Source organism: Aquarana catesbeiana, linkage group LG03 (assembly GCF_042186555.1).
Source record: "Aquarana catesbeiana isolate 2022-GZ linkage group LG03, ASM4218655v1, whole genome shotgun sequence".
Classification (NCBI taxonomy): Eukaryota; Metazoa; Chordata; class Amphibia; order Anura; family Ranidae; genus Aquarana; species Aquarana catesbeiana.
The window spans coordinates 56,030,581-56,050,541 of record NC_133326.1 but is presented as its reverse complement, the minus strand read 5'-3'; the positions used below and the strand labels follow the sequence as shown (position 1 = coordinate 56,050,541).

The window sequence follows — 19,961 nt, the reverse complement described above, 5'->3', positions numbered from 1 at the left end:
GTGTAAGACAAAAGTAAAGACATCAAGTATCTAGGCTAGTCAAATTGATCCTCGTAGTTCCCCTTGAAATTCTTGGTTCAGACTGTGTGCCATGTTCTGCCAATACAATTCATATGTGACATTCAACTGCTTAGCTCCTGAACTGTCAATTTATCCTCTAGGATTTGAGAGCTGAATGTCAAGTAGTGGAGTTTACTGGCATACGGAGGGCAAGACTTAATCTTGACTTTGAGAGACCCTGTGTACAGCCTGGACCTAGGGTCAAAGGGGCTACACCAGGACACTGTGGTTAAAGTGGTTCTAAAGGCAGAAGGTTTTTTACCTTAATGCATATGCATTAGGGTAAAAAACCTTCTGCCTGCAGCTCTCCCTGCCCCAATGCCCCCATACCTCCCCTGAAATACTTACCTGAGCCTGCCTGATCTCTATCCAGAAATGTGCTTGACAGCAGCAACTCTTTCTACTCTCTTTCATCTCATTATACAGAAAGGTAGCAGTGGGAGCCATTGGCTCCTGCTTCTGTCAATAACAGTCAGTGAACGAGGGACAGGGCTGTGCTGTGCTCTATGTATCAATGAACACACATTCGGCAGAGCACACACATAGGCTTGCTATGGGGGCACACAGCAGGGGGGAGGGGCCAGGGGAGCTGGCGGAGGAACCCAGAAGAGGATCGGGGTTGCTCCGTGCAAAGCAATTGCAAAGAGCAGGTAAGTATGACATGTTTGTTATTTTTAAAAAATAATTTTTTACCTTTAGAATCACTTTACCTGAAGGCTAACATAAGTACTTGGCTACTTTTGTATTCTATGTCCAGCTTACTTTAAAGGAAGATTTTTTTCTTTACAGGTATTTATATAGTTGCCACAATTTATGTAATGCTTTGCATATATTGTGCACATCATTCCCTGCTCTCCAGGAGCTTACAATCTAAGATCCCTGTCTCACATGCATACATAGACTTATTGGGGCCAATTTAATCAGGACTTAATCATGTCTTTGGATTGTGGGAGGAAACCCACGCCAGCACAGGCAGAACATGCAGCTTGTGTCGAGGTTGGGATTCAAAATGATAACACTATTGCTGTAATGCAAAGTTGCTAACCACTAAGCTAATTTGTTGTCCACCAGAAAAGCAGTGTGAGGTTTTCAATCTTTGTCTCTGTGCAAACCTGTGTTCCTGTCCTGCTGCTGTTACTTTTTATTCTGACTTTGTATCAGTTGATGTCTACTTGTAGGCAAGTGCAGTTAACATGCCTTCCAGTAGGTGGCTCTTTTCCCAGGGAAGATCTTGAGCAAGTGCTAGCTTTCCTTTTAGAAAATGCTCTCCTGTAGTGATGCCATTAGTGGAGCTAGTGCCCATATATATACTAGCTGTGGGTGGGGCTCAGTAGTTCAGGGTATAGGAGCAGGATATCCCTGTGTCAAGATGGAGCCCTGAGCTTCAGCTGCCATTGTCAAGGCTGACCTCTCAGGGGGAGTGGTATAGAACATATGAGGGCCAACTGGAGTCACCTTGTCTGCCCCTGACCTTCTTCTGCAGTATATAGATTGGTGCATATGGCCTCAGGGCCTGTGAAAGAGTCATTTAACGTGTGTGGGAACAGACAACATAGGAGCAGATAACATCGGAGAGTGTGCATGGCTGGGCTGGAATGGAAGGAGGACATTGTAACAGTAGCAGTATACACAGGAGAGACTATGCAACCCCTGACCCTCAGCTGGGTCCTGTAGCTTGGTGTACGATGGCCTTGGGCACAATGATCTGCATACTAATGAGGAGCTGCTTCATCTCCGTGGTGCTTCCTATAAGAGGAGTAAAGGGAAGATGGCTAACCTGATAAATAGTGTACTGCAAAGATGATAATGCACTGTCAAGATGTCACTTTTATATTGCTGCTGTTCTGCACTAAAGAATCAGTGATTCTGTGAAGATATGATCTGTTTGTGGACATTCCTTTATTTGACAATGGGCCTCTGGCTGGGGATGTCCTGAGTGGGCCTATGGCCGGGAGAAACGTGTCCAAGATGGTGGACCCAAAGACAGGTATGTGGTGGCTGTATCCAAGATGACGCGGAGTGGGACCTTGGGATGTCATGGCACCTATTGCTGTCCAATCCAGGGCAGCTACATACTCATTGTCACAAAACTAGCATCACTTTACAGTTGTTGTGCCAGTCTACCGCCCACGACCTAATCTATAAGTGGTGAAAAGATGGCCCCATCATATTGGAACTGTACCTTAGTCCCTGAAGCAATAACTCAAAGAACTAATGAGTGCACAAACTATAGTCACTAGTGAACTGTTCAGCGGTCTGCCTTCAGGTATGTGGTTGGAAAAAGTGACAAGTGACATTAACACCCTAAAATTTAGGTAATTATCTACAGAGATTGTGGACAGATTAACCTTTGTCAAAATGAGTCAGTGCTGGCTAAGTTTTCATTTTCAGACTATGCTCTTAAAAAATTGGAGTGGTTTTTCCTGAAATTTTCTCAGATGGAATACAGGACCACATCTTTTGAAGCTTTAGACTAATGGCATAAAGCTCATATTTGGGGACCGAGAGTCAAATTATTAGTCTAATATTATGGGTTTCAGTTTGAGAAAGGTCAGGCACCACTAAGCAGATGTAGAGGATATTCATTTCCCCTTTTCTGTGTAAAGGCTACAGCATGAAGTAACTGTAAGATTAGAAATCTAAGACTAGACTAGTAGTGCAAATTCCGTCTAGAGACCAAAAACTGTCACCCACATAATGATATAGAGACAAAGGGGGGTGATAGTTATATGGGGTTCACCCAAAAACTCTTTTTATCCCCTGAAAGCACTAAACAAACAGTGAGTGCTCCTGAATCCTGTAGAACCTGACGGGTATCGAACCTCAAATCAGTCTTACTTATAGGTAAAATGCTTTGACCTGTGAGTCACAGTTTGACATCTTATATTTTTGGGGACTCCAGCAGCAATATCTTCTTACTACCCTGTTTCCCCGAAAATAAGACCTAGCGTGACTGTCAGTGATGGCTGCAATATAAGCCTTACCCCCCAAATAAGCCCTACCCTGTTTCCCCGAAAATAAGCCCTACCCTGAAAATAAGACCTACAAGGACTTTAACTAGGGCTTATTTGGGGGGTAGGGCTTATATTGCAGCCATCACCGTCAATCACGCTAGGACTTATTTTCGGGGAAACAGGGTATGATATCTAGTTAATTTGGCACAAAGATTGGAGTGTTGGAATTGTAATTTATTTGATGTTGAATGGAATGCGAAAGTGGGAACACTTCAAGGTGGACAGAAACACCCAAAACTCTGAACTGAGTAACTACTGAGCCTGGATCTCCAGTTAGTACTAATTTCCAATGGCCTAAACAGCTCTTCAGGTCTGGAAGCTAATATACAAAGTTCTCACCACTAGAGTCATGGAAAGATTTAATAAACATATGGGTTTAACAGCATCTTTCAAAAACTAAAATATATTTCAATGGCCTTTTATATTTATGTATAGAATCATAACGTATTGAAGCCAAGAAAAAGAACCAAACAAGCAGTGGCATATTTATACATGACTCCTAGCTGTAAAATCAGTAAAAATTTATGAAAACCTATTTTCTAATTGGTTGTTCCAATGTGTAAAGCCCTCCTTTATACCAGGAATTGAGTTCAATTATTTAACTGCACAGGATAAAGTGCACTGAAATATTTTAAATACACATTTTAAGCTGAATTCTATGAGCTCTCATAGACTGGCTACAGATAATAAAGAACCTTTTCATGCTTTTTTGTTGCACAAGCGTTTTTGTTTTGGGTAAATGATGAACAAGCTGTGTGTAGACCGGGAAAACAAAACTGTCTAAAGCCCCGTACACACCGGCCGAATGTTGGGAGACATTCGGCCTTGTGCATGCCACCCTGTCCGACAGAGGGCTAGCCGATTGGCCAGCTTCTGTCGGACGAGCATGCTGGAAAAGCAGCAGCCGACTGAATCCCGATCAGCCAATGACGGAGAGCGCTGATTAGAGTGTTCTGGCGGGGGGGGCTGCCCCCCTGTCAGAACACAACAGCTCAGCAGGGGAGATCGCTATACTAACTTTGCATAGTTAGTACAGCGGCTCTGACATTACACATAGTGTGTACCAGGCTTTAGGGTTTTTAACTTGCCTAAGGGCTTGTTTACGCATGACTAAATTTCTAACTCCTAACAAAGACTCCTATAGTGTTAATATGCTTTAGTATAGGTGTTAGACTGGCATTAATGCGCTTTAGTGTGGGCGTTAGTCTGGCGTTTTACAAACGTTAATGACATTTTATCCGCTTGCCGACCACCGCACGCCAATATACGTCGGCAGAAGGGCACATACAGGCAGATTAACGTACCTGTACGTTGCCCTGTAGCCTCCCTGACGGTTTTCCCGAGTGTGGCTCAGGGTTAAATTTCAGTCCCATTAGCGGTAACCCCGAGCCACACTCGGGATTACATTGCAGGATCCTGTTGCAGCTTTACTTACCTTGTCTCCAGGATCCTGCGATGTCCCCTGCGCCGTCCTCCTCCGAAGCCTCTCTGTGCCAGGCTCCGTTCCCTGCGAGCGTCGCGACTCACGGGGGCGGAGCCTGGCGGCAAAATCAAAAAAATGTAAAAACCATAACACATACAGTACTGTAATCTTACAGATTACAGTACTGTATGAAATTTTTTCACATCCCTTTTGTCCCCAGTGCTTTGGCCCATGCCCTGCATGCAGTTTTATGTTATATATACTGTTCTTTCTGCCTGGAAACTGGAGATTGTCCATAGCAACCAAAAAGTGTCCCTTTACGTCAAAAGTGGCTTTAGACCAGCTAGAAAACAGCGATAGTAAATTAGAACACTTGCAGAATTGAGCGATAGTGAATCGTGGGGAAATTTATTATATTATTATTATATTATTATTTTTTTTAATTATTTATATTTATTTATTATATTATAATTTTTATGTTTCAAACTTCATCATACCCGGGATATCTACTAGACTCTTGGTGGACAGATTTAAGTGTGTTATTGTTAAGAATTACAGGCCTACAACATAAAACGCCAAATTTCCATGCAAAATAATTGTACCGCTTTCAGCACCTAAAATCCGAAATAATCATACCGCCAGGGAGGTTAAGAAGCGGTTTGCACGCGCGACCTCCGTGAGTGTGATCGCGGGTCCCGCTCACCCTATGTCCGTGGAGATACCCGCGATCGTCTCACGGAGAGAAAGAACGGGGAAATGCTATTGTAAACAAGCATTTCCCCATTCTGCCTAATGACAGGACACTGATCACCGCTGCCTGTAATCGGGAGCGGTGATCAGTGTTGTGTCACACATAGCCACACCCCCTAACAGTTAGAATCACTCCCTAGGACACACTTAACCCCTTCACTGCCCCCTAGTGGTTAACCCCTTCACTGCCAGTCACATTTACACAGTAATCAATGCATTTTTAATTGCACTGAGCGCTGTATAAATGTGAATGGTCCCAAAATCGCACCAAAAGTGTCCGATGTGTCCACCATATTGTCGCAGTCACGATAAAAATTGATGATCGCTGCCATTGCTAGTAAAAAAAAAATTATTAATAAAAATGCCATAAAACTATCCCCTATTTTGTAGACGTTATAACTTTTGCGCAAACCAATCAATAAACGCTTAGTGCGATTTTTTTTACCAAAAATATGTAGAAGACTATGTATCGGCCTAAACTGAGGAAAAAAAATGTTTTATATATATATTTTTTAGGGATATTTATTATAGCGAAAAGTAAAAAATAATGCTTTTTTTTTCAAAATTGTCGCTATTTTTTTGTTTATAGCGCAAAAAATAAAAACCGCAGAGGTGATCAAATACCACCAAAAGAAAGCTCTATTTGTGGGGAAAAAAGGACATCAATTTTGTTTAGGAGCCATGTCGCACAACCGCGCAATTGTCAGTTAAAGCGATGCAGTGCCGAATCGCAAAAAAGTGCTCTGGTCTTTTGCCAGCCAAATGGTCCGGGGCATACGTGGTTAACCTGTTAGTGTTCATATGGCTGATCGGTGTATATTCTATGGATGATGTCACCCCTCAGAATTAATGCTCTCCATCCCTTTTTCTTTTTTTTTTTCCTCAATATTGTCTTATTATATTATAATATTAATTTTAAACTGTGGAACTAACATTAGGATTTAGATGGAAACAGAGAATGAATTGTTTATTTTTTTCTGATGTTCATATGATAAACATTTTTTTGGAGAAAAAAAAAATATTTTTCTAACAAAAATTAAATAAATACAAAAAAGGTAAAGAACAAGTTAAAGTGGCTGTAAAGGCAGATGGTATTTTACCCTAATGCATTCTCTGCATTAAAGGAGTTGTAAAGGTAGAAGGTTTTCTATCCTAATGCATTCTATACATTAAGATAAAAAAAACCTTTTGTGTGTAGCAAGCCCCCCAGCACCCCCTAATACTTACCCTGAGCCCCTTCTCTATCCAGCTATGTCCACGATTCCCTCGGCCATCTGGGACTCTCCTCCTAATTGGCTTGGTCCCAGCTGCGGCGCTATTGGCTCAGGCTCAGTCAGTTAGCCAATCAGGGGAGAGAGGGGGCGGGGCCAGGTTGGGGCTCCGTGTCTGAATGGACACAGGGAGCTCTGACTTGGCTCGGTTGCCCCCATAGCAAGCTGCTGGTCTATAGGGGCACTCGTCAGGAGGGAGGGGCCAGGAGCACCGAAGAAGGACCCGAGAAGAGGAAGATCTGGGCTGCTCTGTGCAAATCTACTGCAACAGAGCAGGTAAGTATAATATGTTTGTTATTTTTTAATTTTTTTTAAAAAGCGAAACTTTACAGTCACTTTAAGGTAAAAAAAAACCTTCTGTGTCCAGCTCCCCCCACCCCGGCCCCCCTAAATACTTACCTGAGCCCGATCTTTATCCAGCGCTTCTCTCAAATCTCTCTCTCCTCACTGGACATAGAACCAGCAGCGGGAGCCATTGGTAATTGTCAATCATAGCCTGTAAAGAGAGAGCAGGGGGCGGCACCGAACCGTGCTGTGTGTGTGTCATTGGACACACACAGTACGGCTCAGGATGGCACCAGGACAAGTGCCCCCATAGCAATCTGCTTGCTATGGGGGCACTCAGAAGGGGGCAGGAGTGCTGGCGGGGGACCCCAGAAGAGATGGATTGGGGCTGCTAGTGCAGAACCATTACACAGAGCAGGTAAGTATGACATGTTTGTTATTTTAAAAAAAATAATATATTTACAATCACTTTAAAAATGGCTACCCCATTGTAGATATGCTCAAAGTGAAGCTACCCACAGCAATTAATAACATTATACCTTTCATTTTTTTAAAGTTTACAGCAGTAAGAATAATGAAAGATACTGTAGATCATTAGTTACTATGGGGTTGATTTACTAAAACTGGAGAGTGCAAAATCTGGAGCAGCTGTGCATGGTAGCCAATCAGCTTCTAACTTCAGCTTGTGTAGCCTCCCTGATGGTATGATCATGTCAGATTTTTGAATCTCAAAGCGGTACATTGTTTTGCATAGAAATTTGGCGAGAAATTTGGCGTTTTATATTATAGGCCTGTAATTCTTAGCAATAACATACTTAAATCTGTCCAAACCAGAGTCTAGTAGACATCTCGGGTATGATAAAGTTTTAAATACGAAATCATAAATTATAATATAATAAAATAATTATAAATAATAATAATATAATAATAATAAAATTAATTTCCCCACGATTCACTATCAATTCTGCAAGTGTTCTAATTTACTATCGCTGTTTTCTAGCTGGTCTAAAAAACACTTTTGACATAAAGGGACACTTTTTGGTTGCCATGGACAATCTCAAGTTTCCAGGCAGAAAGAACAGTATATATTATTATTATTATAATACAGGATTTATATAGCGCCAACAGTTTGCGCAGCGCTTAACAAAATAAAGGCAGACATTACAGTTACATTACAATTTGATACATGAGGAATGAGAGGGCCCTGCTCGTTAGAGCTTACAATATAAAAAGGGAGGGTCAATTGATACAAAAGGTAATAGTTGTGGGGGATGAGCTGATGGAGGAAGTAAAACAAGCAGAATAGGCTTCTTTAAAGACAAGGGTTTTCAGGAATCGTCTAAAGATAGATAGATTAGGGGACAGTTGGACAGATTGGGGTAGGGAGTTCCAAAGGATGGGAGAAGCTCTGGAGAAATCCTGGAGCCAAGCATGGGAGGAGGTGACATGGGAGCTAGAGAGCAGGAGGACTTGGGAGGAACGAAGAGAGAGGCTTGGTTGGCATTTTGGGACTAAATTATTGTTAGTACAGTGAATTTTATTTGTTGGGTGAGTGGAAGCCAGTGGAGGGATTGGCAGAGAGGAGTGAAGGACACTGAATGGTTGGTAAGGTGGATGAGTCTTGCAGCGGCATTCATTATGGACTGAAGGGGGGAAAGTCTATGTAAAGGTAATCCAATGAGGAGGGAGTTGCAGTAGTCGAGGCGAGAGATGACCAGGAAATGAATTAGAAGCTTGGTGGTGTCATTAGTTAAAAAGGGGCGTATTTTGGAAATGTTTTAGGCTAAGGCGGCATGATTTGAGCAGGGATTGGATGTGGGCCTGAAAGGACAGTTCAGAGTCTAAAGTTACCCCTAGCACCCTGGCATTTGGGGACGGACTGATAGATGTGCCATTAATCTTGACAAGAGAAGTCAGGGGAAGGAGCAGGTGGGGGAGGAAATATTAGGTGCTCGGTTTTAGATATATTCAGTTTGAGGAAGTGGTTTGACATCCAGGCTGATATGTCTGTTAGTAAATCAGTGATGCGAGAGGGGACTGATGGGGTGAGCTGAGGGGCAGAGAGATAGATTTGGGTGTCATCAGCATATAAATGGCAATGGAAGCCATGGGAGGCTATCAGCTGTCCCAAGGAGGACGTGTAGATCGAGAATAGTAGAGGTCCAAGGACAAAACCTTGAGGCACCCCAATGGTACGAGGAGTTGGAAAGGAGGAAGTGGAGTTGTAAGTGACACTGAAGGTGCGATGAGATAGGTAAGATTCAAACCAACGGAGAGCGCAGCCATGGAGACCAAGCAAATTTTTGAGGAGGAGTGGGTGGTCAACAGTATCAAGGCAGCAGAAAGGTCCAAGAGTAAGAGTACGGAATAATGACCATTGGTTTTGGCTGTTAGTAAGTCGTTTCTGAGTTTTAGGAGGGCATTTTCTGTGGAGTGCTGTGGGCGAAATCCAGACTGAAGGGGATCAAGAAGGTTATTCTCAATGAGGTGGTCGCTCAGTCAGTTGTAGACTAAACGTTCAAGGAGTTTGGAGGCAAAAGGGAGTAAAGAGATGGGTCTTAGGTTGTTAAGATTGGTGGGGTCTAGTAAGGCATTTTTTTGGTATGGGAGTGACTAGCGCATGTTTTACAGGGTTGGGGAAGATGCCAGTAGAGAGTGAGAGGTTGAAGATATAAGTTAAAGAGTGTAGGATAGAGCCAAATGGTGACCTTAGTATTTGAGAAGGAACAGGGTCCAGGGGGCAGGAGGTTAGGTGGGCGTTAGAAAAAAATTTAGTGACTTCCTCTATAGTTGCTGGGTTAAAAGAGGGAAGTATTGATTGTGCAAGAGGACAAGGAGTGTAAAGTGAGGGAGATATCTGTAGAGTGGAGATCTCGAGACGAATTGTCTCAATCGTATTTTTGAAGTGATTAGCAATCTCCTGGGCAGTGAGTAAGTCAGTGGGTGGAGGTAATGGAGAAGTAGAGTGGTAAAGGTAGAAAAGAGTTGACGAGGACTGCGTGAAAGGGTGTTAATAAGAGTGATAAAGTAGGTCTATTTGGCAATGTGGAAGCAGGAATGGTATTTTTGGAGGGCAGATTTATATTGGCTGAAATCTTGCTGTGACTTATGCCCAGTACACACGATCGGACTTTCCGACAACAAAACCGTGGAATTTAGTTTGAAGATTGTTGGCTCCAACTTGTCTTGCATACACACGGTCACAAAAATGTTGGCCAACAATTACGAACGTGGTTACTTACAAGACGTATGACGAGACTATAAAAAGGAAGTTCAATAGTCCTGTAATATCTCCATTTTGAACGCTAGTTTTACAAGACCGATCGCTTCTGGCTCGTACTTGATTCCGAGCATGCGTGAATTTTTGTGCGATGGACTTGTGTACACACAATCGGAAACTCCGACAACAAAATTTTGTTGGCAGAAAATCTGAGAACCTGCTAACCAACATTTGAAAGTCAGATAGCAAATGTTCGATGGAGCATACACACAGTGGGACTTTCCGCCAACAAGCTCACATCCAGGGCTGCCAGGATTGTAGCGGTCGGGCCTGATTCTGTGTGTAGTGAGGGGGGCGAAGGTATCCAGGGTGGATGACCGTTATATATAATATAAAAGTGCATGCAGGGCACTGGACAAAGCACTAGGAACAAAAGTTAGGTGATTTGATACAGTAATGTAATCTGTAATATTACAGTGTACTTTTTGAATTTGCTGCCAGTCTCCGGCCCCATGCGTCACAACACTCGCAGGGAACAGAGCCCGGAACACAGAGCATCATACGGATGATCTGGTGGAGGGCACAGCGGGGGGGACATCGTAGGATGCTGGTGACAAGGTAAATATGCTGTACCAGGCTCTGGGTTACCGCTTATGGTACTGAAATTTAGCCACACTCGGGAATACCACCAGGAGGGTTAATCAAGCTTTGACAAAAAATCCTGGAAGCTTTGGTTTGGTTTCTATGCAGAACTGCAGCAAATCTCGCACTCTTGTTTTAGTGAATCAACCCCTATAAGTCAAGTACTTTGTTTTTCTTCTATTAAAGCTGAAACTCTAGGCTGGTATAAAACACCATTCAACTACATATTTTTTTAAATCATTAAATTAGTTCTACATGCAATTAGTATATGTGTCTTGATCTGTCCTGGAATCAGCCTTTCACAATACTCTGCACAGCAGTACTCTGGACAGGCAAAGCACTTTGAATTAATCATAACTCCATTACTTTACAGTGTTATCAGTCTAACACAAGAACATGCTTACAGGAGAGATTGCATATGAGTGATCTCATCAGTGTGCTGCTGTTCCTACATTGTGCCGATACAGGATGAGTCAGATCCTGGACCAGGCTGCATCGCCTAAATGTAGTATAGTGTGCAAGTAGGTCCAAGACCTTGCCTTAGTGTCTAATGAAAGTGTATGTGTCACAAGACTTGACGAACAGAATTACAAATAATTTGACAGCTGAAACTGTAAACATATATGTACTTCAACTGCATTAGCCTGGGGATTCATTTTAACTAATGGCCATTGCAATTTGACCTAAATTGAGCAAGTAAGACTGATTCCTAGTAAAGCATCCTACGGGGCTGATTTACGTAAGACGAATTGGCTGTTCATTTTGCAAGGGAATTTCACACCTCCCAACTTTTTGAGATGGGAATGAGGGACACCTATCAGCAAAAGTATGCAGGCATAGGACACACCCCCTACCACACCCCCTTAAAGGAGAATTGTACAAAAAAAAACCATAAGTGCTTTTTTACCACTACTATCCCTTTATATTGGCTTTTGGAATTTACAAATGCAGCAATTTAGAAATCAGATGAAAGGTTTAGCGCTGGAAAACACTTTTTGATAGATAAAAAGTACATTTTATATACATCTATATAGATCAGACCAAAATGGGGGACAAATGAGGAGGAAAGAGGGACAGAGGGACAAATCAGAGAGAGTCCCTCGAAATCAGGGACAGTTGGGAGCTATGGAATTTTAACTTAGCTTAGCAAATGTACTAAAAATTCAGTTTGCAAGGAATACCCAATGACATGCAAGGGAAGAAAAAAAAACAGTATTTATGCTTGCACACAATTGGATGATGGAAGTCAGAAGAGATTTACTTCATTACCTTGCAAAGGGGTTTATTTACTAAAGCTAGAGAGGGCAAAATTAGTCACAATTCTGCAGAGAAACCAATCAGCTTCTAACCTCAGCTTGTTAAATTAAGCTTTAGCAATAAAACCTGGAATCTGATTGGTTTCTCTGCAGAATTGTGACAAATTTTTCCCTCTCTAGCTTTAGTAAATTAACCCCAAATTGACCAGCCTATTTGGCATTAGTAAATAAACCCATGCGTGTCATTTATCTGTTTAAATTAAAAACAAGCAATACAACAAATAGAAAAATATACAAAATAATAAATGTAATCTACAAGAGCTAAGGGAATGCGTGTGGGAACTCGCTAATTAACCATTAAATCACTCTTGGTTGTAAGTACATTTTTTTTATCTGTTTACACATTTAATGCTCCCCTTTATTATTTAATAGAAATATCCAACTCAAGAATTAGGCTCCTTTTACATTAGTGCGTAATCAAAGTCGCACGACTTTTATGTGACTTTTGGTGCGACTTTGATCTGAATTTATGTTCTCTAAACCAAAGTCACATCAAAAGTTGGACCAAAGCAGTGCAGGAACCTTTTCTGAAGTCGCAGCGACTTCTGTAGTGTCAGTAGGAATGGCTTTCCAAGAAATACATTGAATTTCACATGTCCTGCGATCCTCACAGGTCAGATCCCAGACCGCACACGTGAAAAGGAGCCTCAGGATGTTCAAATGTTATATACAAAAAAAAAATAATTTTTTTTTTTTATTCTTGTGCAAATGATCAAAACCACACATTTAAAAGCAATTTTAAATATAAATGATCTTGCACGGTTGATATTGACTGATTCATATTCAAAAGTGAATAGCTGGATTCTGGAGCAGGCTATCTCTAAAAATAAAATAAAGGGTACCATTAAATGTGTAAGTAATTAATAAATGCATCCTAACCTGTGATTTCTGTAAAGAAATATCTATCTACTTGTGTATGTGCCTAACGTGCCTTAACTGCAACTTTTTTTTTTTTACTCATGATATATTCTTTACATCATTTCCTCTATCGTGCCTAATCAACACAGTCACTAAAACTATGTAATAAATTATAACGATTTCACTAAAGTTTCCAATGCAGGTATATGCAGTGCACAAGTGTTCCTCTAAGAAATGGTTTAAATATAATTAAAATCACAGTTACATAGTTAGTCTGGTTGAAAAAAGACACAAGTCCATCTAGTTTAACTAATAGAAGGAAAAAAAAAATAATGCAATCCTATATATACAATCCTATACCCACAGTTGATCCAGAGGAAGGCAAAAATATGTAATCAATTCAAAGTGCAATGCCGGCATGCAAACAATGGAAACCAACAGATCACAAGCAGGTGACAGAAGCCAGCACACTTTATGTATCTTTTCTATTTTGTTGCTGCGAGTTCTTGCACTTTGAACGTTGCCAATGCCCTTTGCTTTGCCCTACTGAATAAGCCCTTTTGTAGGGAATCATTTTGGGAGTGCATTGGTCAAGTTTGGGTGGGATGATGACATACCTGAGTCTGGAGATATCTGATCAGCAGTTGTTGTATGTGAAGAGTCAGCAGAAGATAAGGATGTATCTAGCACACTGTGGGCTGTCAATTGCTGGTTTCCCTTTAGAATCAAATTTCCTGCTTCCTGTTTAACAAAGCAGACATGTCAAAAACAACCCCGGCCACATCATTTTAGTTCAGCGTTAACCATTCATTACAGCACATCGTGGGCATAGGCGTACAGTACTAAGTGCCAATTCACTATGTGTTTTCATTTGCAAGTAAGCTGCAATCAGAATTAAATCTGAACTCCAGGCAGATACAAAAACACAAGTTTAGGAAGCTCTGTGTTCATAAATTAATTTAAAGTGATTATAAAAGTTAGTTTTTGTTTTTTTTTAAATAACAAACATGTTATACTTACCTGCTCTGTGTAATGGTTTTGTGCAGAACAGCCCGGATCCTCTTCTTCTGGGGTGCCCCGGCGGCGCTCCAGGCTCCTCCTCTTCATCGGGTGCCCCCAGGGAGAGCCGCTTTCCATGGGGGGCACCTGTGCGGGTGCGCTCACGAGTCCCGCTGCTGTGTCCATTAACACAGACTTTTCGTTAAAACCGCCCCGCTAGAGGCCGAATAGCGCCGATAAAATGACGGTAAATCGGCGCTAATAATAGCGCCACTTTATCGCTAACGCCTGGGGCGGCTCGGTGTGAAAGGGGTCTTATTGCAACAAAGGAATTTTATCATCAAAGAATATAAGAGCCATTTACTGAGCGATTCTTTTGTCTGCATACATCTTTATTATTAAGAAACAAATGCTGAAATGAGCTCCCTGGTAAGAATTCTTCATGACCTGTTATAAATGATTTCCATATGTCCACAGGTACAACTTTCATGACCTCTCTGCAAAATGTATGCTTTTAATTTGTATATATGATAGTAAAGATCAATCAAAATAACCATAGAATGTCACCATAAAATAATTTGCTGCCATAACATAGGAATCCCTTTGATCTTGATAATAGTATAGAAAACAATATACAATGTATATTCTCGTTCACTATGCAAATAAACTTTTTTTTTTTATTATTACACTTGTATGCATTATTATTATACCCATTGTTATTATAGTATTGTAGGCTGTCACAAACTCACTGTGTCTCCACTATATTATTGAATAGTTTGTAATCCACTATTATATTTGATACTTATATATAAACCCATGCTGTGCTATGTATAACAACCCCAGTGCTGTGCTATATGGAACAAACCCCATGCTATGATATATGTAATGACCCCATGCTATGTTACCAGGTGGATTTGATTTAAATCATAATTTTTAAAGAGCACCTGTCATCTCTGTCCCGCAGCGGCTCCTCCTCTGACCCGCTGTTGACTCACTGACAGTCCCATTCACTTTAATGGACCGGCCGGTGATGTGGCAGTGACACCACAAGGTGAGGGACATGGCGGCAGCAGGTGAGTGGATGCCTGCTAACAGGCTCTGCCATGATGGATCTGAAATGACAGGTGCTCTTTAAATGTAAGGACTCATTCTTGCTGGTAGTTAGAATCTTTAATATTTGCAAACAAAATGAAGGTTTCCTATTTAGAATAATAAGCTGTCAGGTTAGTAAAACAGCGATATCAGAACTGATTCAGTCATACAGTTTGTAGTGTACATATATTTGCAAAACAATGGGATAAAGGAATATTCCTGAACTTTGTTTTATCCCATGGTTACTGGGAAATTATGTGAATGCATCAATGCAGTGCATGTTATCTCAGCTTGCAGAGCTTGCATTCATTGAATGAGTTTACCAAAAATGTAAATATTGCAGAATATACAGCCTCATGCTACATAACTAAGCTCCATTTCATGCTGAATAAACTAAATTATTAAAGGGGTTGTAAACCTTCATGTTTTTTCACCTTAATGCATCCTATGCATTAAGGTGAGCAAAACACCTGTCAGTGACCGGCCCCCCAGCCCCCCCATTTTACTTACCTGAACCCTCGAACTTGACCCAGCGGGGACACGCTGTCTCCCTGCCTGAGGTTCTCGGCTCTTGATTGGATAGATTGATAGCAGTGCAGCCATTGGCTCCTGCTCCTGTTAATCAAATCCAAAGACGCGAGCGCCGGGGGGCGGGGCCGAGTCCTGCATTCGGCCTCTATGAACGCCGAATGCTGGACTCGGAAGCGTGCCTGCAAGGTAACCCCCTCGGGGAAGAGCTTCTCCAAGGGGGTTATCAGATGTGGGGAGGAGCCGCGAAGAACCTCCGGGGGACCCCAGAAGAGGACGTTCGGGGCCACTCTGTGCAAAACGAGCTGCACAGTGGAGGTAAGTATGATATGTTTATTTATTTATTTTTTTTTATTTACCTTTACAATCACTTTAATGTATCCTAAATTAAAAACTATCTTATTATGATGATATATTTTTACTCTAAAATCATTTTAATAAAGTAATTTGATAAAAATCAAAAAAATTGATATAAATCAAAAAAATACGATTTACATCAAAAAGATCCGACTTTTTAATTTATTTTTTAAAAATCATTGATTTTTATCCACCCTGCTATGCTATATGTAACGACCCCAGTACTATGCTATATGTAACGACCCCAGTACTATGCTATATGTAACGACCCCAATGCTCTGCTATTGGTAAATGTCCCAATGCTATGCTATATGAAATAACCTCAATGGTGTGCTATATGTAATGAGCCTCATGCTATTCTATATGTAACCAGTTGCCGACCGCCCTATAGCAGCTTCACTGCTACAGGGCGGCCGCTCTGTTCAGAATCACGTATATATACATGACTCTGCACTTCCGGGTAGGGGGAGGGCGCAAGCGCCGCTGGCATGTCGCTTCTGCTGTGGTTAATCACACCAGAAGCCGATCAGTGGGTGCCAGCCAATGGATGACCGCCGGCACCCGCTGATCAGCGAGGAGACACACTGGACAGAGCTCTGCATATGTAAACAATGCAGAGCTTCACCCTGTCAGAGGGGATGTGCTGGATTTTGTTTCCCTGTAAATCAGGGGATAAAATCCAGAACACCCCTTAATGAAAGCAGCACACATTACACACAAAAACACTGGCTGGGCACACATTTAACCCTTTGCATGCCCCTGATGTTTAACCCCTTCCCAGCCAGTGTCATTAGTACAGCGATAGTGCATATTTTTAGCACTGATAACTGTATTAGTGTCACTGGTTCCCAAAAAAGTGTCAGTTAGTGTCCAATTCTCCATCACAATATTGCAGTCCCACTATAAGTCATTCACCATTACTAGTATAAAAAAATTAATAAAAATTCCATATATACCATAGTCTGTAGACGCTATAACATTTGCGCAAACCAATCAATATACGCTTATTGGGATTTTCTTTTTACCCAAAACTTGTAGCAGAATAAATATTGGCCTACATTTTTTCTATTTTTTTTTTTTTTTATTGGATATGTTTTATAGCAGAAAGTAAAAAATATTGTTTTTTTTTTTCAAAATTGTTGCTTTTTTTTTGTTTATAGCGCAAAAAATAAAAAACCCAGAAGTGATCAAATACCACCAAAAGAAAACTCTATTTGTGGGAAAAAAGGACATAAACTTTATTAGGTACGGCATTGCATGATAGCGCAATTGTCAGTTAAAGTAACGCAGTGAGGTATAGCAACAAATTGAGCAAAGTAGATGAAAAGTAACACCCGATGTCCAGTAGATGTAGGTCTGAAAAAAGTTTTCTTTAGAGTAAGAATGATAAAATGAACCCAACGCATTTTAGGGGAACAAGGACTCCCCCTTCCTCAGGGCTGGTGCTGAATGCTATTGGAGAAGAATTCTAATCGGGTCCACCTGTGGCACAAAGATCAGACGGATTGTTATCCAAGTGCTGGATGTGACTTCAGAGGCAGCGCAGCTTTGTCTTTATTTTATAGTTAATCAAATCTACATTTACTGGACATCGGACGCTCCTTTACCTCCACTTTACTCAAATACAAGGGGAATCGACCAGTAGGCTGTACCCAAGGGAGCAGTCTTGCCCCTGATAGGGACCACCACCCTCTTTTCAAGCCGGGCTCCAATCTCTGGAAGAAAATTCTTCCTACCTGCCCACGCTTTCATCTTCCGGTGGTCAAGTGGGTAATGACCGCAATGCTCTGTCTAATGAAAATGTCCAAATGCTGTGTTATATGTAACAACTATATACCCATTGAATGTAACAGAGGGATCGATTTTGCTATGCTGTGATGCAAAGCATCATGGCTGCTGTATCATATGTATTCTCCCATACAGCTGACTTTGCAACTTGGAGGGGCGGTAAAATGAACCAGTTGAGTCGCTTTTTCAACTACAAGTATAAAATTAGGCTTTACTCAATAAAATAAAATGTTGGTGCCTCCTGTACCCATCTACCATGACCCTGTGGGGTAAAGAGATAGCAGATAGTGGCTGAGGTTTGTGGACATGAGTCTTGGGATAATCTATCCAACAAGTTTATACATAGATAAAATGCTCTTTTACTACCAGATTTTCTACTTCCGTGCTCCATTTTCATAATAAAATACTGGCAACGTTGTTACATTCGTATTTAGTAATACAGCTTAACAAGGGTTGTATATGTATTGCATGTTCTGTAATGTCATGTCTGTAATATTTATTGTGATATGCCACACAAGCTCATACTTCCTATGCTAAACCACATCCTGTGCTGCTTCTCTTTGTCTCTCTTTACACTGGCTGTGTACTATGAATATAAACGTCTTTATATCTTTATTATTTCATGTTGACTTCTCTCTCTAGATTAAGAGGAGCAACCGTTAGAAAACAACTCCTAGAAGTTGATGTGTCCTCGATGATAAAACCCTCCTATTCCCCAGAATGGAATTGTCTTTTGTTAGAGTTCCTCTATATAGCAATTTATTACATATCACTCATCTGTACGCTAAGGTCCAGTTCACACCGGAGTGATTTGAAGCATGTTTCCTGAGGAACTTCAATGGTGGACATTCTAGATTCTCATTAAATTCAGTGGCGCCCATTCACACCTGAGCATTGTGTCACTTGAGCAGTGGCGGCTGGTGCTCAAAATTTTTGGGGGGTGCAAACAAACTGAAAAGTTCTGAAAAACACTGAAAAAAAACCATCAACTGCAGCCTCACTGTGCCATCAATTGTAGCCACTGTGCCCATAAAATGCAGCCACTGTGCCCACCATATACAGCCACTGTGCCCATCATATGCAGCCTCTGTGCCCATCATATGCAGCCTCTGTGCCCATCATATGCAGCCATTGCGCCCCTCATATGCAACCTCTGTGCCCATCATATGCAGCCTCTGTGCCCACCATATGCAGCTTCTGTGCCCGCCATATGCAGCTTCTGTACCCGCCATATGCAGCTTCTGTGCCCATCATATGCAGCTTCTGTGCCCACCATATGCAGCTTCTGTGCCCATCATATGCAGCTTCTGTGCCCATCATGTGCAGCTTCCGTGCCCATCAGGTGCAGCTTCCGTGCCCATCATGTGCAGCTTCCGTGCCCATCATGTGCAGCTTCTGTGCCCATCATGTGCAGCTTCTGTGCCCACCATATGCAGCTTTTGTGCCCATCATATGCAGCCTCTGTGCCCATTATATGCAGCTTCTGTGCCCACCATATGCAGCTTCTGTGCCAATCATATGCAGCCTCTGTGTCCATCATATGCAGCCATTATGCCCATCATGTGCAGCTTCTGTGCCCACCATATGCAGCTTCTGTGCCCATCATATGCTGCTTTTGTGCCCACCATATGTAGCTTCTGTGCCCACCATATGCAGCTTCTGTGCATATATGACCCCCCCGCGCTCACCCGCCATCAGACCAGCACTTACTCTATCCGGGTGATGGCAGCGAGCTGTGGGATGGGCAGGCGACGTCTCCTGCATCCTTCATGGTTCCCAGGTGTCTCCTCCTCCATTCCGCGGGGCACACACACCGGCAGTACTACCCCCCTCTCGGGAGGAGGTCCGGCACTTACCGGGCTGTTCGGTCCTCTCCTCCTGTGTCCCAGTGTGGGCAGCAGCAGTGGCAGAAGAGTGCGATCCTCCAGCTTCCTCCCCTGTGTGTCTCTTCCGCAAAAGCACCGGGCAGCCTATGCTTTGCCCATTCGGAAAACAGGTCTCACTGACCTGCCTCCTGATTGGCGGGGAGGCACTGTGGTGTAAAAATAGTGAAAATTAATTCGCTATGGTCATACAACAGGGCACACTCTCTGCTCCCCGAGCCTATTAGACCCTCAGGCTCTAATCAGGTGCTTAAAAAAAAAAAAAAACACCTCCTCCCACGCTGCCATAGGAGTCCATGCATCCGGCGTCCTGAGAGGGGCCGGGCGCATGGATAGGGAGGCGGCGGCCGGGATTAGGAGGGGGCGGAGCCTGTGCGCCCACAATGCATGGGCCGCCCCTGCACTTGGGGCTTGTCGCTCAAAGCCTGATAAAGTACATGAGCTTCTTTGGGGCAGAGTCATGTCTTTTTGGACC

The 19,961-nt window shown here is 42.3% G+C and overlaps 1 protein-coding gene across 1 annotated transcript in view; it reads right to left on the bottom strand.

Annotated features, from left to right (window-relative positions):
• Nucleotides 1-19,961, bottom strand: part of IL16 (interleukin 16) — a 226,459-nt gene that overhangs the window by 46,477 nt on the left and 160,021 nt on the right. Inside the window, exon 14 of the mRNA XM_073618563.1 lies at nucleotides 13,457-13,580. Coding sequence (XP_073474664.1) covers nucleotides 13,457-13,580 — 124 coding nt within the window. The remainder of the gene's footprint in view (nucleotides 1-13,456; nucleotides 13,581-19,961) is intronic.